We start from the raw sequence: 13,531 nt of genomic DNA, 5'->3' as shown, positions 1-13,531 counted from the left end.
TTCTCAGCTAGATGGCCGCTTGTTTACCTTCAAGCCTTTAAGACCCCAGATGCCGCGCTTTTGATAGCCGGGCTTCATCACCTTTCTTCATCACATTTGCTTATGCACCTGTTTTGTCTTCAGCAATTGTGTTGGGAAGGTGAGCATCATGGAATGCCTATTTAATAGAACAAAGTATGTTTGCCTTGAGGGAGTACTTGAGTGGAGGCCCAGTGTCCATCTTCTACCTTAATACTAAACCTATAAATACATGCACAGATCTATTTCCCTATCCTCAAATATAAAAACATTTACATATGTACATGCCTTTATTTAGACCTCTATAAATGTCCTTTGCCTCTTAGCTCTTCCCTCTATTTCCTTTGACTTTCCTCTTGTCCCAGTATCATGCTCATCCTTATTTAGACAGACTTGAGGAGATAATAACATGCACAAAAACAAGACAGAGCAAAACCTAGCATCAAAAGAAAACAAAACAACAATAAAAAACCAATGACAAAGAAAACCCCACAACAGCAAAAAAGAGAGAAAATCTTGTAGTTAGTTCAATGACTGTTTTTTGGCCTTTAGGATTGTTTTCCGGTGGAGTCTGATGGGGTGCCAAACCTAGCTCCAAAGTCTATTTTTAGTTTTCCCTTGGGACTTTGTTGCTCTCTCACCCTTGCTTTTCTCTTGCGTGCCCTTAGTGTTTTGCCTCGATATGGTGCTATATCTTTTAATAGTTGGGCACTATCAGCTTTCCTCACCAAATTTGCTTGTGCACCCATTTTTTCTTCACTGATTGTGTTGGGAAGTTGAGTATCATACAGTACCAAGTTATTAGAACAGTGTTTTTATGTTAATGGAAGATTTAATGGCCCAGAGTTCTTCTGCTATCTTAATATTTTTAACATATAAATATATGTACATAGACCAATTCCCCTATCTTCATATATTAATATATTTACATATGTATATGTCTATATTTATAACCCTTATATAGTTTTAACCTCCCAGTTCATTCTTCTGTTTTCTTTACTTTCTCCCTGCCTCACTATCATGTTCACCCTTCATTTTACTCAGTAATTACTCTTTACTACATTACAGTTGATCACCACCACCAGATAATCTACACCCTCCTCGTTGTCGCTTTTAGATCCCTTATTGGTCCCCTGTTCCTGAGTTTTTTTGGATCATTGCTCCCTTCCCCTCACCTTTTCCTCTCCCATGCTCCCCAGGAACCATTACTCTTGTTGGTTTCTCCTCGGGATTAGTTATCCTGATATATATATGGTAAAAAAAATATATATATATGGTAAAATATATATATATGGTAAAATATATATATATGGTAAAAATAAAGAGAACAGTTAAGATTACCCATGAAAATTGCTTAAATTGTCCATAAAAAATATACATGAGTTTTATGTCTAAAACCCTGTAAGAATTCTACAGTGCTCCTGCTGGTGTGGCAGGCTGACTCTATCCCACCTTGCTAAGTATTGCCTATTGCTTTAAGGCTCCACCAAGAATGTCCTAGTTACTAGGAGGACTACTTGGATTGGGTGCTCAGGTTGGCCAATTGTAAGGCAATATGGCATGTCATTACTGTGCCATGTACCCAGAAGAGACTGGATACCTGCTTCCACTGGGTCTGGTAGAGACTTGCCCAGGCAGCCCTGCGATCCTCCATCTCAATCTAAGGGACAGATATGGATCCCATGGGGAGTGGGGTGCGGAAGATACCACATTCCCGAGGTCCTCAGTCCTGCTGGCCTAGGCAGGAATATATTGTCTGTGTAAGGCCAACACCCCCTCAGGAAAGGATCCCCAACCAAGCTGACTCACAGACCTGGTAACGACTCTAGGCTTGGCTACAACTGTCTTAGTGTCTTAGGACTGCCATGACAATGCTCCACAAACTTGTTAGGTGCCATTGAGTCGGTTCCATATATACAGCCCTGATCATATGTACAACAGAATGAAACACTTCCCGGTCCTGCGCCATCCTCACAACTGATCTTTTGTTTGAGCCCATTGTTACAGCCACTCTGTCCATCCACCTTGTCGAAGGTCTTTTATTCCCAATGCCCATCTACTTTACCCGGCATGATGGCCTTTTCCAGGGACTGGTCTCTCCTGATTGATTACACATGCAAAGTATGTGAGAAAAAGTCTCACCATCCTTGCATCTAAAAAGCATTTTGGTTGTACTTCTTCCATGACAGATTTGTTTGTACATCCATAGTGTATTCAATATTCTATACCGTTATAATTCAAAGGCATCAGTTCTTCTTTATTCATTGTCCACCTTTTGCGTACATGAGAGGTGATAGAATATACCATGGATTGAGTAATACAATGGCACCTGTATCTTCCACTCAACATATTTTCTTTCTAACACTTCAAGAAGATCTCTGGAAGTAGACTTGCCGAATGTTATTTGGTTTCTTTTTTGTTTTTAATCATTTCATTGGGGGCTCATATAATTCTTATCACAATCCATACATACATCCATTGTGTCAAACACATTTGTTGCCATCATTCTCAGAACATTTGCTTTCTACTTGAGCCTTTAATATCAATTCCTCATTTACCTCCTACTTCCCCATTCCCCCCTCCCTCATGAACCCTTCATAATTCATAAATTATTATTTTGTCATATCTTACACTGTCCAATGTCTCCCTTCACCAACTTTTATGTTGTCCATCCCCCAGGAGGAGGTTATATGTAGATTCCCATAATTGGTTCCCCCCTTCTATTCTACCTTCCCTCTACTCTCCAAGTATCGCCACTCTCACCGCTGGTCCTAAAGGGGTCATTTGTCCTGGATTCCCTGTGTTTCCAGTTCCTATCTGTACCAATGTACATCCTCTGGTCTATCCAGATTTGTAAGGTAGAATTGGGATCATGATAGTGGGTAGGGAGGAAACATTTAAGAACTAGAAGAAAGTTATATGTTTCATCGTTGCTATCCTGCACCCTGTCTGGCTCATCTCCTCTCCACAACCCTTCAGTAAGAGGGTTTCCAGTTGCCTAAAGTTGGGCTTTGAGTCTCCACTCTGCACTCACCCTCATTTACAAAGATAGGATTTTTTTGTTCTTTGATCCCTTTGACATCTCGTGATCGCACAGGCTGGTGTGCATCTTCCATGTGGGCTTTGTTGCTTCTAAGCTAGATGGCCACTTGTTTATCTTCAAGCCTTTAAGATCCCAGACACGATATCTTTTGATAGCCAGGCACCATGAGTTTTCTTCACTACATTTGTTTATGCACACATTTGTCTTCATTGATCATATTGGGAAGGTGGGCACCAACTGATAAGAATTTTTGTTCTTTGATATCTGATACCTGGTCCCTTCTACACCTCGTGGTCACCCAGGCTGGTGTGCTTCTTCTGTGTGGGCTTTGTTGCTTCTGAGCTAGATGGCCGCTTGTTTACCTTCAAGCCTTTCAGACAACAGGTGTTATATCTTTTGATAGCCAGGCACCATCACCTTTCTTCACCACATTTGCTTATGCACACATTTGTCTTCAGCGATCGTGTCAGGAAGGTGTGCATCATGGAATGCCAATTTAATAGAACAACGTGTTCTTGCATTGAATAAGTACTTGAGTGGAGATCCAATGTCCATCTGCTGCCTTAATACTAAACCTATAAATATATGCACATAGATCTATTTCTCTATTATCCTATATAAATATATTTACATATGTACATGGCTGTACTTAGACCTCTATAAATACCCTTTGTCTCCTAGTTCTTTCCTCTATTTCCTTTTACTTTCCTCTTGTCCCACTATCATGCTCAGCCTTCATTTGGGTTTCAGTAATTTCTTATGGTTACATTGCCCTTGCCTCTCACCCTCTCCTTGCCACTGGTTTTGGATCACTTGGTGCTCCCTTTTCCCTGCGTTGGCCAACACCACCTCCTTACTGTTATTTGGTTTCTTAACTGCTGCTTCCATGGGCTGCATTGTAGGCCCACACAAACTCAATTCATTGACAACTTCAACCTCTTCTTCATTGATTATGATGTTGCCTATTGGTCTGGTTTTCTTTACAGTGAGGTTTAATCCATACTGAAGGCTGTAATCCTTGCTCTTACTCAGGTTTCACATCCTCTTCACTTTCTTGTATGTGCTTATTCTTCCTCCTTTATTTTTTCTACTTAGCTTTTCTTGTTTATTCAAATTTAATCATTTTATTGGGGGCTCTTACAGCTCCTAAAACAATCCATACAGTCATCCATTGTGTCAAGAATATATGTATATTTGTTACTATCATCATTTTCAAGACATTTTCTTTCTACTTGATCCCTTGATCTCAGCTCATTTTCCCCTCCGTCTCTCAAGAACCCTTGATAATTTATAAGTTATTATTTTAATATCTTATACCGACCGCTGTCTCCCTTCACCTACTTTTCTGTTGTTCATCCCCCTGGGGGACGGTCATATGCTGAACATTGTGATCAGTTCCTCTGTCCTTCCCCCGTTTTCCCCTACCCTCTTGGTATTGCTACTCTCGTTATTGGTCCCAAGCAGTTTATCTATCCTGGATTCCCTGTGTTTTGAGCTCTTATCTGTACCAGTGTACATGCTCTGGTCTAGCCAGTTTTGTAAGGTAGAATTGGGGTCATGATAGTGGGGGTTAGGAAGCATTAAAGAGCTAGAGGAGTGTTGTGTTTTGTTGGTGGTATACTGCACCCCGGCTGGCTCATCCCTTCCTTGTGACCATGGACTTTGGGTTTTCACTCTGCCCTACCCTCGTTGACATCAATATAATTGTTTGTTCTGGGTGTTTTGATGCCTGATACCTGATCCCAATGACACCTCATGATCATACAGGTTGATGTGCTTCGTACATGTGGACTTTGTTGCTTCTCAGAACTTAACTATTCTTTTTTTTTTTTGGTGATCCAAATGGGTTTTTATTAAGGAGAGAAGGTGATAGAGAAGAGAAGAGAAAGAGAAGAGAGGAGAGGAGAGGAAAAAGAGGGGAGAGGGGGGAGGGGGAAGAAAGGATTGAGAGAGAGAGACCACAGCAAAAGTGAACTTAGCTATTCTTAACATCTCACATATTTCACTGGGTTTCCTTGTTTTACATCAGCATCCCCCACTAGAATGCCAGCTCTATGACCAGGTGTGGTAGATGCTCAATAAATGTTTGTTGAATGAATGTATATTGTTTACTGAATAAATAAATGTATGAAAAGTATTTATTGTGTGTATCAATAAGGAGGTTGTCATGACTTCAATGTTTTAGAAGAGGATGAAGACTGCAGCAGTTCTAAAAATAAAGATCTTTGTAGATTTGGCTCTTATCAAATATATCTGGATTCTACTAGGTGGCTAGAGATTGGAGGAAGACTTCTGAGTTTGTACCTTTTGAGTTTTGTACCATAGATGTTTTACCTATTATAATGAGAGTCATCATAAAGTCGTATTGGTTTAAACAAAGAGGATATCTGAGTGTAAGGAGCTGAGAGGAACAGACATACAAAAGCCACACAAAATAAAAGTTCTCATTTGTTATTATTAGAACAACAAAATACTACTCTGCCAAGTGCTGTGAAAGTTTGTAGACCTGTGAAAGTAAATAGTTCATGGACCAATGATCAATCTGAGGACCATACTTTGAGTAGCAATAATATAGAGGAAGTGGTTTTTTTTAATAGGAGAAGCTGGGTTCATTTAAGCCAAGAAGTGAAGGATGGACTTATTGAAGGTATTCAAATGTAGAGGCATTTATCTACTAGGGAACTGGATTGCTTAAGGTACAAAAGAAAGATTAAGGAAGGAGAACATATGTCCAAGGATAACATGGAAGTGAGATGGAAAGCATGTAGTCCATAAGTGAGTTGATGTTACAAAATTAGGGAGGACTGTATTTTTAAAAAGTTTTATCAGGTAAGGTCATAGCTAGAGAGGATGAAAGAATAATATTAGCTATCATTTATTGGTTATTTATTACTTACCAGACTCTTTAATACATTGCATGTGTGCATTATCTAATCAAATCATTCCTTTAAATTCTGAGTATGATTTTGGCTGAAACATTTTGAGATATGTATATCCTGGTTTTCGGGTGTATTAGTCTGAGTAGACTAGAGAAACAAATTCATAGGCACTCATATGTATAAGAAAGAGCTTTATGTCAAAGAGTAATTGTACATTAAGAAAAGGTCTCAGCCCAGTGCAGATCAAGTCCATAAGTCCAATATTAACCCACATGACCAGTACCAGTCTAAAAATTCTTCTTCAGACTCTCACAACACATGGAATCATGCCAAATGCAGGAAGATCACAGGCCAGTGAGAGGAAAGTCTTTTGGATCCAGTGGCAGTAGAGGCATCTCAGTGCTGGCGTGGGTCTCCATGTAGCTCCTCCAGCTCCAGGGCTCTCGCTCCATCAGCATAGCTCCATGTGGCTTGTCAACAGAAATATCAAGCAGAGATTGTGTCCTACCACCAGGGAGGAAGACAGGAGTTCCCAGAATCCTCAGGAGATGGCCATACCTACCAGTGTACCTGCACAGTATGACCTCATTGGCTGTGACCTGATTGACAGACTAGAGACCCTTCGCTCAAGTTGACAGATTATGTAACTGCCACAGTTGGGCTGTTAAGCTGTTCTGTAGAAGAAAGGTGAGGCTTTCTACTCCATAAATATGTAGTCTCAGAAATTCACACAGGCAATTCTACCCTGTATAGCAGTCGTTCTCAACTTTCCTAATGCTGCGTCCCTTTAGTACAGTTTCTCATGTTGTAGTGACCTCCCAATCATAAAATTATTTTCGTTGTTACTTCATAACTGTAATTTTGCTACTGTTATGAATTGAGCGACTCCCGTGACAGGGTTGTTCAACCCCCAAAGGGGGGTCAGAATTTGCTCCATGGCAGTGAGTTGGTTTTGTTTTTTTTTTAAACTATGAGTGATATGAGCAATTCATGATCTCAGCTGCTAACTAAATGACTAGAGGTTAGGTTTTCTTCATTCTTGTACTCATTGTTATTCACTCCCCATTTTCCCACAGTCTCCCCTGCCACACCCCCAAGAAAACATTAATCCAGTGTCTGTCTCTATAGATTTACCTATTCTGGATTTCAAATGAAGAAAAACGTTTTAAAAATGTAAAAACAACAAAGTAAAACCGAGAAAAACCTCAATAGAAAAGAAGGCAGAAAAATATTAACAACTAGAACAAACTTAAAATGGGTCAAAAGGGATACTCAATGATGAGACCTAATTTTAACCTAACTGCATCTGCCATAATCTACTTTCCAGTTATTTGTACATGATAGCAAGGCTGTTCACATCCCTGGTCTGTGGTCAAAAGGGATTCTGGCCCAATCCATGTGTATTTCCTCCACTTTTTTTTAACTGAAACAACTTTCAAATGAAGATCAAATGATAAGACAACATTTTAAACCTAACTACATGGGCCATAATCGAGTTTACAATGCTCTGTGTCTCTGAGGGGTCATCTACCCTGACTACCATGTACTGAGTGATCTTAAATGAACATACACAAGTCTAACATGACCAATGGGGAACACAATAGGAAAGGTAGGAAATCTTAAAGAACTAGAGGATAGTTAGGCAGTTCATCAGTGTCACATTGCATCCTGGATTTTTCTCTGCTCTTTGAGGCCCTACTAAGAGGGACTATCCAATTATCTTGCTTTGGGTCTCCACTACATCCATTAGATTTCTATTAGCCAGTTCTACTCTAAAGTCTTTTCCAGCTTTGACAATTCTGATTCTTAACACTAGATTTGTGGATATTTCTTATATACCTGTCTATACAAACATATGTCAAATTGACTCTTGAATAAAATGGCACGTTTTATTTTTAAAATGTTTCACTTATAAACAACATTATGACTATTAACTTTTAAGTGAAATTATTTTATACTATATATTTATATAAAATTTATATTATACAACATTTGAGATATTGGGTTTGACGTATACTAAGGGTCACTTTGGTCTGTCAGTATGACAATCTCCATGGCATTGATTGTCTTTACATTTGATGTTTACTTTCCAAGAACTTTTTTACTATGTTTTAATTTATTACTGAAGGAATACTTTCATGAATGAAATTGATTCACTGAGATTAATACTCAATTTAAGTTCTCATCAAATTGACACATATCCATGGAGATAGGTACATCACAGAGAATTTTGAGATTAGTAGACTTAGAAGAAAATTAATTTGGATATATATTTGTCACACTAAATGGATAAAAATCAGCATAAGTGGTAGGAGGTAAATGTAAATGATTTCTGTAATTTTTGTTGAGGAAATCAAAATGCGTCAAATGACACGTCCCATAAACCTAGTGTTAATGAAGCTTTATTGCACATATATATATTTAACATTGTCATAATTGTTTTAAACCAGTGTGGTCCATTCAGACTTTCTGCATTAATGAAATGTTCAAGTGGCACTTGAAATGATTAGGAACTGAATTTTAAGTTTTCTTTAATTTTAACTAATTTACATAAGAATATTCATGTGCCTAAAACTGCTGTACTAAACAGCATAATTCTAGATCCTATGAAAATTAAAATTCCCATAAACCTTGGACGATTTTTTTTCTTTTCCAGTTGTGTTGGTGTTGAAGAAGAGAAGGCTGCTGATATTGACCTCTACCACTGCCCCAACTGCGAGGTCTTGCATGGGCCCTCTGTTAGTAAGTAGATCTTGAGATTTACAAAAAAGGGGGATTTAGAGAGGCACAACAAAGGAAGCTTGATGATGTAATTATCTTTCCTGAGTCCTTGAGATTTGTCTCCCTTAGGAAATATCAAAAGCTTGGGAAGGCCTGCAGGCTAGTAGTTGCCTCAGTGAGAGAACAGTTTGTGGCTTTACTTTCATAGGGATTCCGTAGAGGAAGCATTCATCTTTACCAACCATTGTCTTGAGTCTGTAAGGGTCTTATTGACTTCAAATCTCTAAGGGAGGGTGTGAGATTAGAAGAGAAAAAGGTCTGCTGAGGCCTTTGCTTTTGGATCCATAGTACCTAACCATTTGACTCATGGTCTCATATCTCTTTACTTGACTTAGTGAAAAAACGCCGTGGATCTTCAAAAGGCCATGATACACACAAGGGAAAGCTAGTGAAGACTGGGAGCCCTACATTCATTCGAGAGCTCCGGAGTAGAACATTTGACAGGTGAGGACCTTTGTCCAGTGATTGATGGCTTCCCAGATTTCCACCTGGATGTCCCATTATGTGTCTTCTCCATTTGGGCACATTTTTTAGGGTTCTGCAAGTTCCTACTGTGGTGAGATGTTTTATTTTAGTCAATTTTGAGAATAGTCATAAGTTTTATTTGTTATGCAGAATATACTATGTGCAGAAACTTTTGGTAGGTTGGAAAGCAATATCTTTCTAATTTAGGAGAAGAGATATTCATGCACTTAAAGAATATTAGAACTATGGGGGAAAGATAGGAGAGCTTCCAAGACTTAGAGAAAAATGGACTTAGATGATAATTGAATTTTTCCTTAAAACTCTCTGAAGCCCCCTCATAGAAAGACTCTTAGCAAAAAATTTAACTCTCTCATTATAGAGAAGAGGAAACTTAAAATATTTAAAAAATTGAATGGTCATGTATTTATTTTATAATCACAAAAAACAATTCCTGTGCTTTTTAAAAACTTAAACTGACCTTATTAAGATAACTTACTTTTAAGTTATTAAGATAACTTACTTCAATGAGCAGAAATGATGAGTTAAAAAAATAAATGAATAAAGTACTCTCTTCTCCTTGTTTTTGAATTCACTGAACCATTTTCAGCTGTTCTATAATTAAAATGTTTTGATTTATGTGTTTCTTTTACTTTGTTAGTAAATTTAAGAAAGTAAGTCTCCTTTCTACTCCAGACTGTTCAAGTCCTTCCCCCAAATCAATTTCTTATGTACGTTTTTCCTTCTTAATAATGCTATGTTTTCAGTGAAGTTTTATGCAGCAGTTTAGTTTCACATTCAATAATTTCTACAAAAAATATTCAGTGACCTTGGTTACATTCTTCACATGTGTGAGTGTTCTCAGTATTTCTATTTGTGATTCTTTTCATTAATATAACTTCCCTACCTGTTAAACTTTCATCTTCATTTTAAAGTAATTGCTGGCCATTTGGTCTCAGATTCTTTTTAAAGAGCACAGTTCTTGTGCATTCTTTCAATAATAGTTATTGCATGTGGGTGTGTCCCTCTTTTATTTCACAAATGGTAACATTCCATATTTTTTACATCTTGCTTTAAAAAAAACCTTAAAGTATGATTACAGAAAGTCAGTCCTTGACAATAAATCAGTATATAAACATGTTCTTACTTTTTCATGGCTGTTTAGTGTCCCATTTTATAAATATATAATTAAAATAATTTATTTAACTATTTCTCTATTAATAAGCATTTGATTAGACTACTTTTATATTAGAAGAAAAAGCTGCAGTGGATATCTTTATGCTTAAATCTTTATACATGTGGGTAAGTATATCTTTAGATTTGCTGTTTAAAAATAAAATTAAAGAGTATGTATTTTAAAATGCTTGTAAATATTTCCAAATTGTTTCCAAAATGACTGCTCCGTTTCACACTCATATGAACAGTGTGTGAAGGTGCCTACTTCCCCGTATTCTGACTGAAAATATTTGCTATCAAACTCTTTGATAAGATAAAAAAAATCTTTTTTCTGTTTGCATTTCTTTTATTATGAAGGTGAGTTACTTTTGTATATTTGTAAACATTTGTTTTTCCTGTAAACTGCATGCTTGTGTTGTTTGACAATATTTTTATTGGAGTACTGACTTTTTATTACTGATTATTACCAGCTATTTTTATATTAAGGAGCCCTGGGGCATAAGTTGTAAAGCATTGGACTGTGATCTGCAAGCTCAGCAGTTCAAAAACACCAGCTGCTTCTCAGGGGAAAGATTAGGCTTTCTATTCCTGGAAAAAGTTAAGAGTATCAGAAACCCACTGGATGGCAATGAGTTTAGTGTGAGTTTTTTTTTCTTGGTTTGGGTTTTTTGTGTGGTATAGTAGGCTACACATTGAACTTTTAACCAGAACACAACAGCCTGTCTTTGGGAGAAAGAAAAGTGAGGCTGTCTACTCCTATAAATATTTAAAATCTTAGAAACCCTAGCGGGCAGTTCTACTCTATCTTACAGGGTTTCTATGAGTCAGAATTAACTCAATGGCAATGAATTTGGTTTTAGGTTTGGGCTTTTTTATGTTAAAGAAAATAATCCTTTGGCATACATGTAAGCATCTTTTTCCTAATTTGTGTCACCTTTTAAATTTCTTCATATTTTTCCTTATAGAAAATTTTAATTTTTATATAGTTTATTTATTTGATTTTAAACTCCAATTTTCTATTTAAATGCATGAGTTAAAGAAATTATCATAAAAATGCTTTTGCATTTTCAATCAGTCTTCTCTGTATTCACCAATTTTTTTAAATGTAGTGATTGCAGCTTAAATTGTCAGATACATCTTTTCCTCCTGGGTAGGCTGCTGACTTAGTCATCTAGAGAAGAGTATACTATTGATATCCTGGGTTGAATTTCACTCTTCTACTTCTGACAAAGAAAGCCTGTGGGCCTTGTACAGGTCATATCTTCTCTGACATATTAAGCTTATGCCCTTAATTGTCAGCCTAGTCTATGTCCCCTCAGTGAGGTCTTCTGTTCCCCACCTGTACTTCTACCACCACTATACCCCTTGGGTGAATTGGAGCATCAAGTGGGACCTTCAGTGTGCAGAACCTTTGAGGGCTCAAGATTTCTCTCTTGTACCCCACAGCTCAGATGAAGTGATTCTGAAGCCCACTGGAAGTCAGCTTACCGTGGAATTCCTGGAAGAGAATAGCTTTAGTGTACCTATCCTGGTCTTGAAGAAAGATGGGTTAGGGATGACATTGCCTTCATCATCATTCACTGTGAGGGATGTGGAACATTATGTTGGTAAGATACCATAGGGCCCTCTTTTTTAATACTTGTGTGTGTATGTGTGTTGAAAATATATACAGCAAAAGATATTTCTATATATGTATACAGCAAAAAAATTTCTACATGTATAATTAATGACATTGATTTATTCTTCAGTTTCTCTTATCAATCACTATTCTTTACCAAATTATTTCATCACCATCAACATAAAATCCTTAATCAAAACCTTCCCCATCCCTCTCCTTCCTCCTCCTGTTAAACATTAATTATTTAGAGGTTTTATATATTTGCTTATTTTGTGTAACTGAAACCATATAATGTTTATCCCTTAACTACTGACTTATTTCACTCGGCATGTTTTTCTGGCATTATTCATTCTTCTCAAGACCTGTGTCCCTTACCCTTCAAGCCACCTATTGGATTTCCTTTTGGCCATCTTAGGAATATGAGGTACAAATTCTTGCCTAAAGTCGTTTTTTGGGCAAAGCTAGAACCAAAATCTTGATCTCTTCCTCATCCTAATATACCATAAACCCCCCAGAAGGAATCCCATTATTTACCTGGAGAGCACTAAGGGAATATGGTCTCTCCTAGCCTTGGTAGCATAGTGGGTTATACATTTAGCTGCAAACTACAAGGTCAGCAGTTCAAAATCACCAGCCATTTGGTGGGAGAAAGATGAGGCTTTCTAATCCAATAAAGGGTTAGAGCCTTGGAAACCCACAGGGCAATTCTAGTCTGGCCTATAGGGTCACTATGAGTTAGAATAGACTCAATAGCAGTGAGTTTGGTTTTTCGTCCTCTGTTTGCGATGGTAAACCTTTGAGTCATGCCTTCGCATAACACTTATCTTTTGGGCATGGTTAAAGAGAGGAAAGCGGGCTTAAGAAGGTAGACCAGTGGTTCTCAACCATCCGTATACCGCAACCCTTTAATACAGTTCCTCATGTTGTGGTGACCCCCAATCATAAAATTATTTTCGTTGCTTTCATAACTAATTTTTCTACTGTTATGAACCAGGCGACCCCTGTGAAAGGGTCGTTCAACCACCAAAGCGGTCACAACCCACAGGTTGAGAACCGCTGAGGTAGACTATGCATCATTCTGTGTGTCAGCTAGTTCCATGGCCCTGGCAGACCTGGACCCATCAAATAGGTCTTAGGAACATGTGAACGGATTTCTACCCTTACCCGTAACCCCTGAAACATAAACATATACATATAGAATCTGAGGAGATGAGGTTAGAGGTTATTCTAGGGACTGGCGTGAAGATAAGACAATCTTTCCAATTACTGAAACCATTTGATATCGAACCCATTTCCCCCCCCCCCCAGGTTCTGACAAAGAGATTGATGTGATTGATGTGACCCGCCAGGCTGACTGCAAGATGAAGCTCGGTGATTTTGTGAAGTATTATTATAGCGGGAAGAGGGAGAAAGTTCTCAATGTCATTAGTTTGGAATTCTCTGATACCAGGTATGAGGACAGGGATAACTAAAGAGTCTAATAGTGCTTGGAATGTATGGGGATGGTATTAGTTGCCATTGATTTGATTTCAGTTCAAGGGACCTGAATATGTG

General features: G+C 37.8%; 1 protein-coding gene across 4 annotated transcripts in view; it reads left to right on the top strand.

Annotated features, from left to right (window-relative positions):
- The window catches only part of PHF8 (PHD finger protein 8), a 158,115-nt gene that overhangs the window by 28,561 nt on the left and 116,023 nt on the right, over positions 1 to 13,531 (top strand). For all 4 annotated transcript variants that reach the window (XM_075539672.1, XM_075539671.1, XM_075539673.1 and 1 more), the window contains exons 3-6: positions 8,597 to 8,682; positions 9,057 to 9,165; positions 11,806 to 11,966; positions 13,286 to 13,427. In XM_075539672.1, the coding sequence (XP_075395787.1) occupies positions 8,597 to 8,682; positions 9,057 to 9,165; positions 11,806 to 11,966; positions 13,286 to 13,427 (498 nt within the window). The remainder of the gene's footprint in view (positions 1 to 8,596; positions 8,683 to 9,056; positions 9,166 to 11,805; positions 11,967 to 13,285; positions 13,428 to 13,531) is intronic.

Source organism: Tenrec ecaudatus, chromosome X, assembly GCF_050624435.1.
Source record: "Tenrec ecaudatus isolate mTenEca1 chromosome X, mTenEca1.hap1, whole genome shotgun sequence".
Classification (NCBI taxonomy): Eukaryota; Metazoa; Chordata; class Mammalia; order Afrosoricida; family Tenrecidae; genus Tenrec; species Tenrec ecaudatus.
The sequence above is the reverse complement of the archived record's forward strand: the minus strand, read 5'-3'. Positions and strand labels throughout refer to the sequence as shown.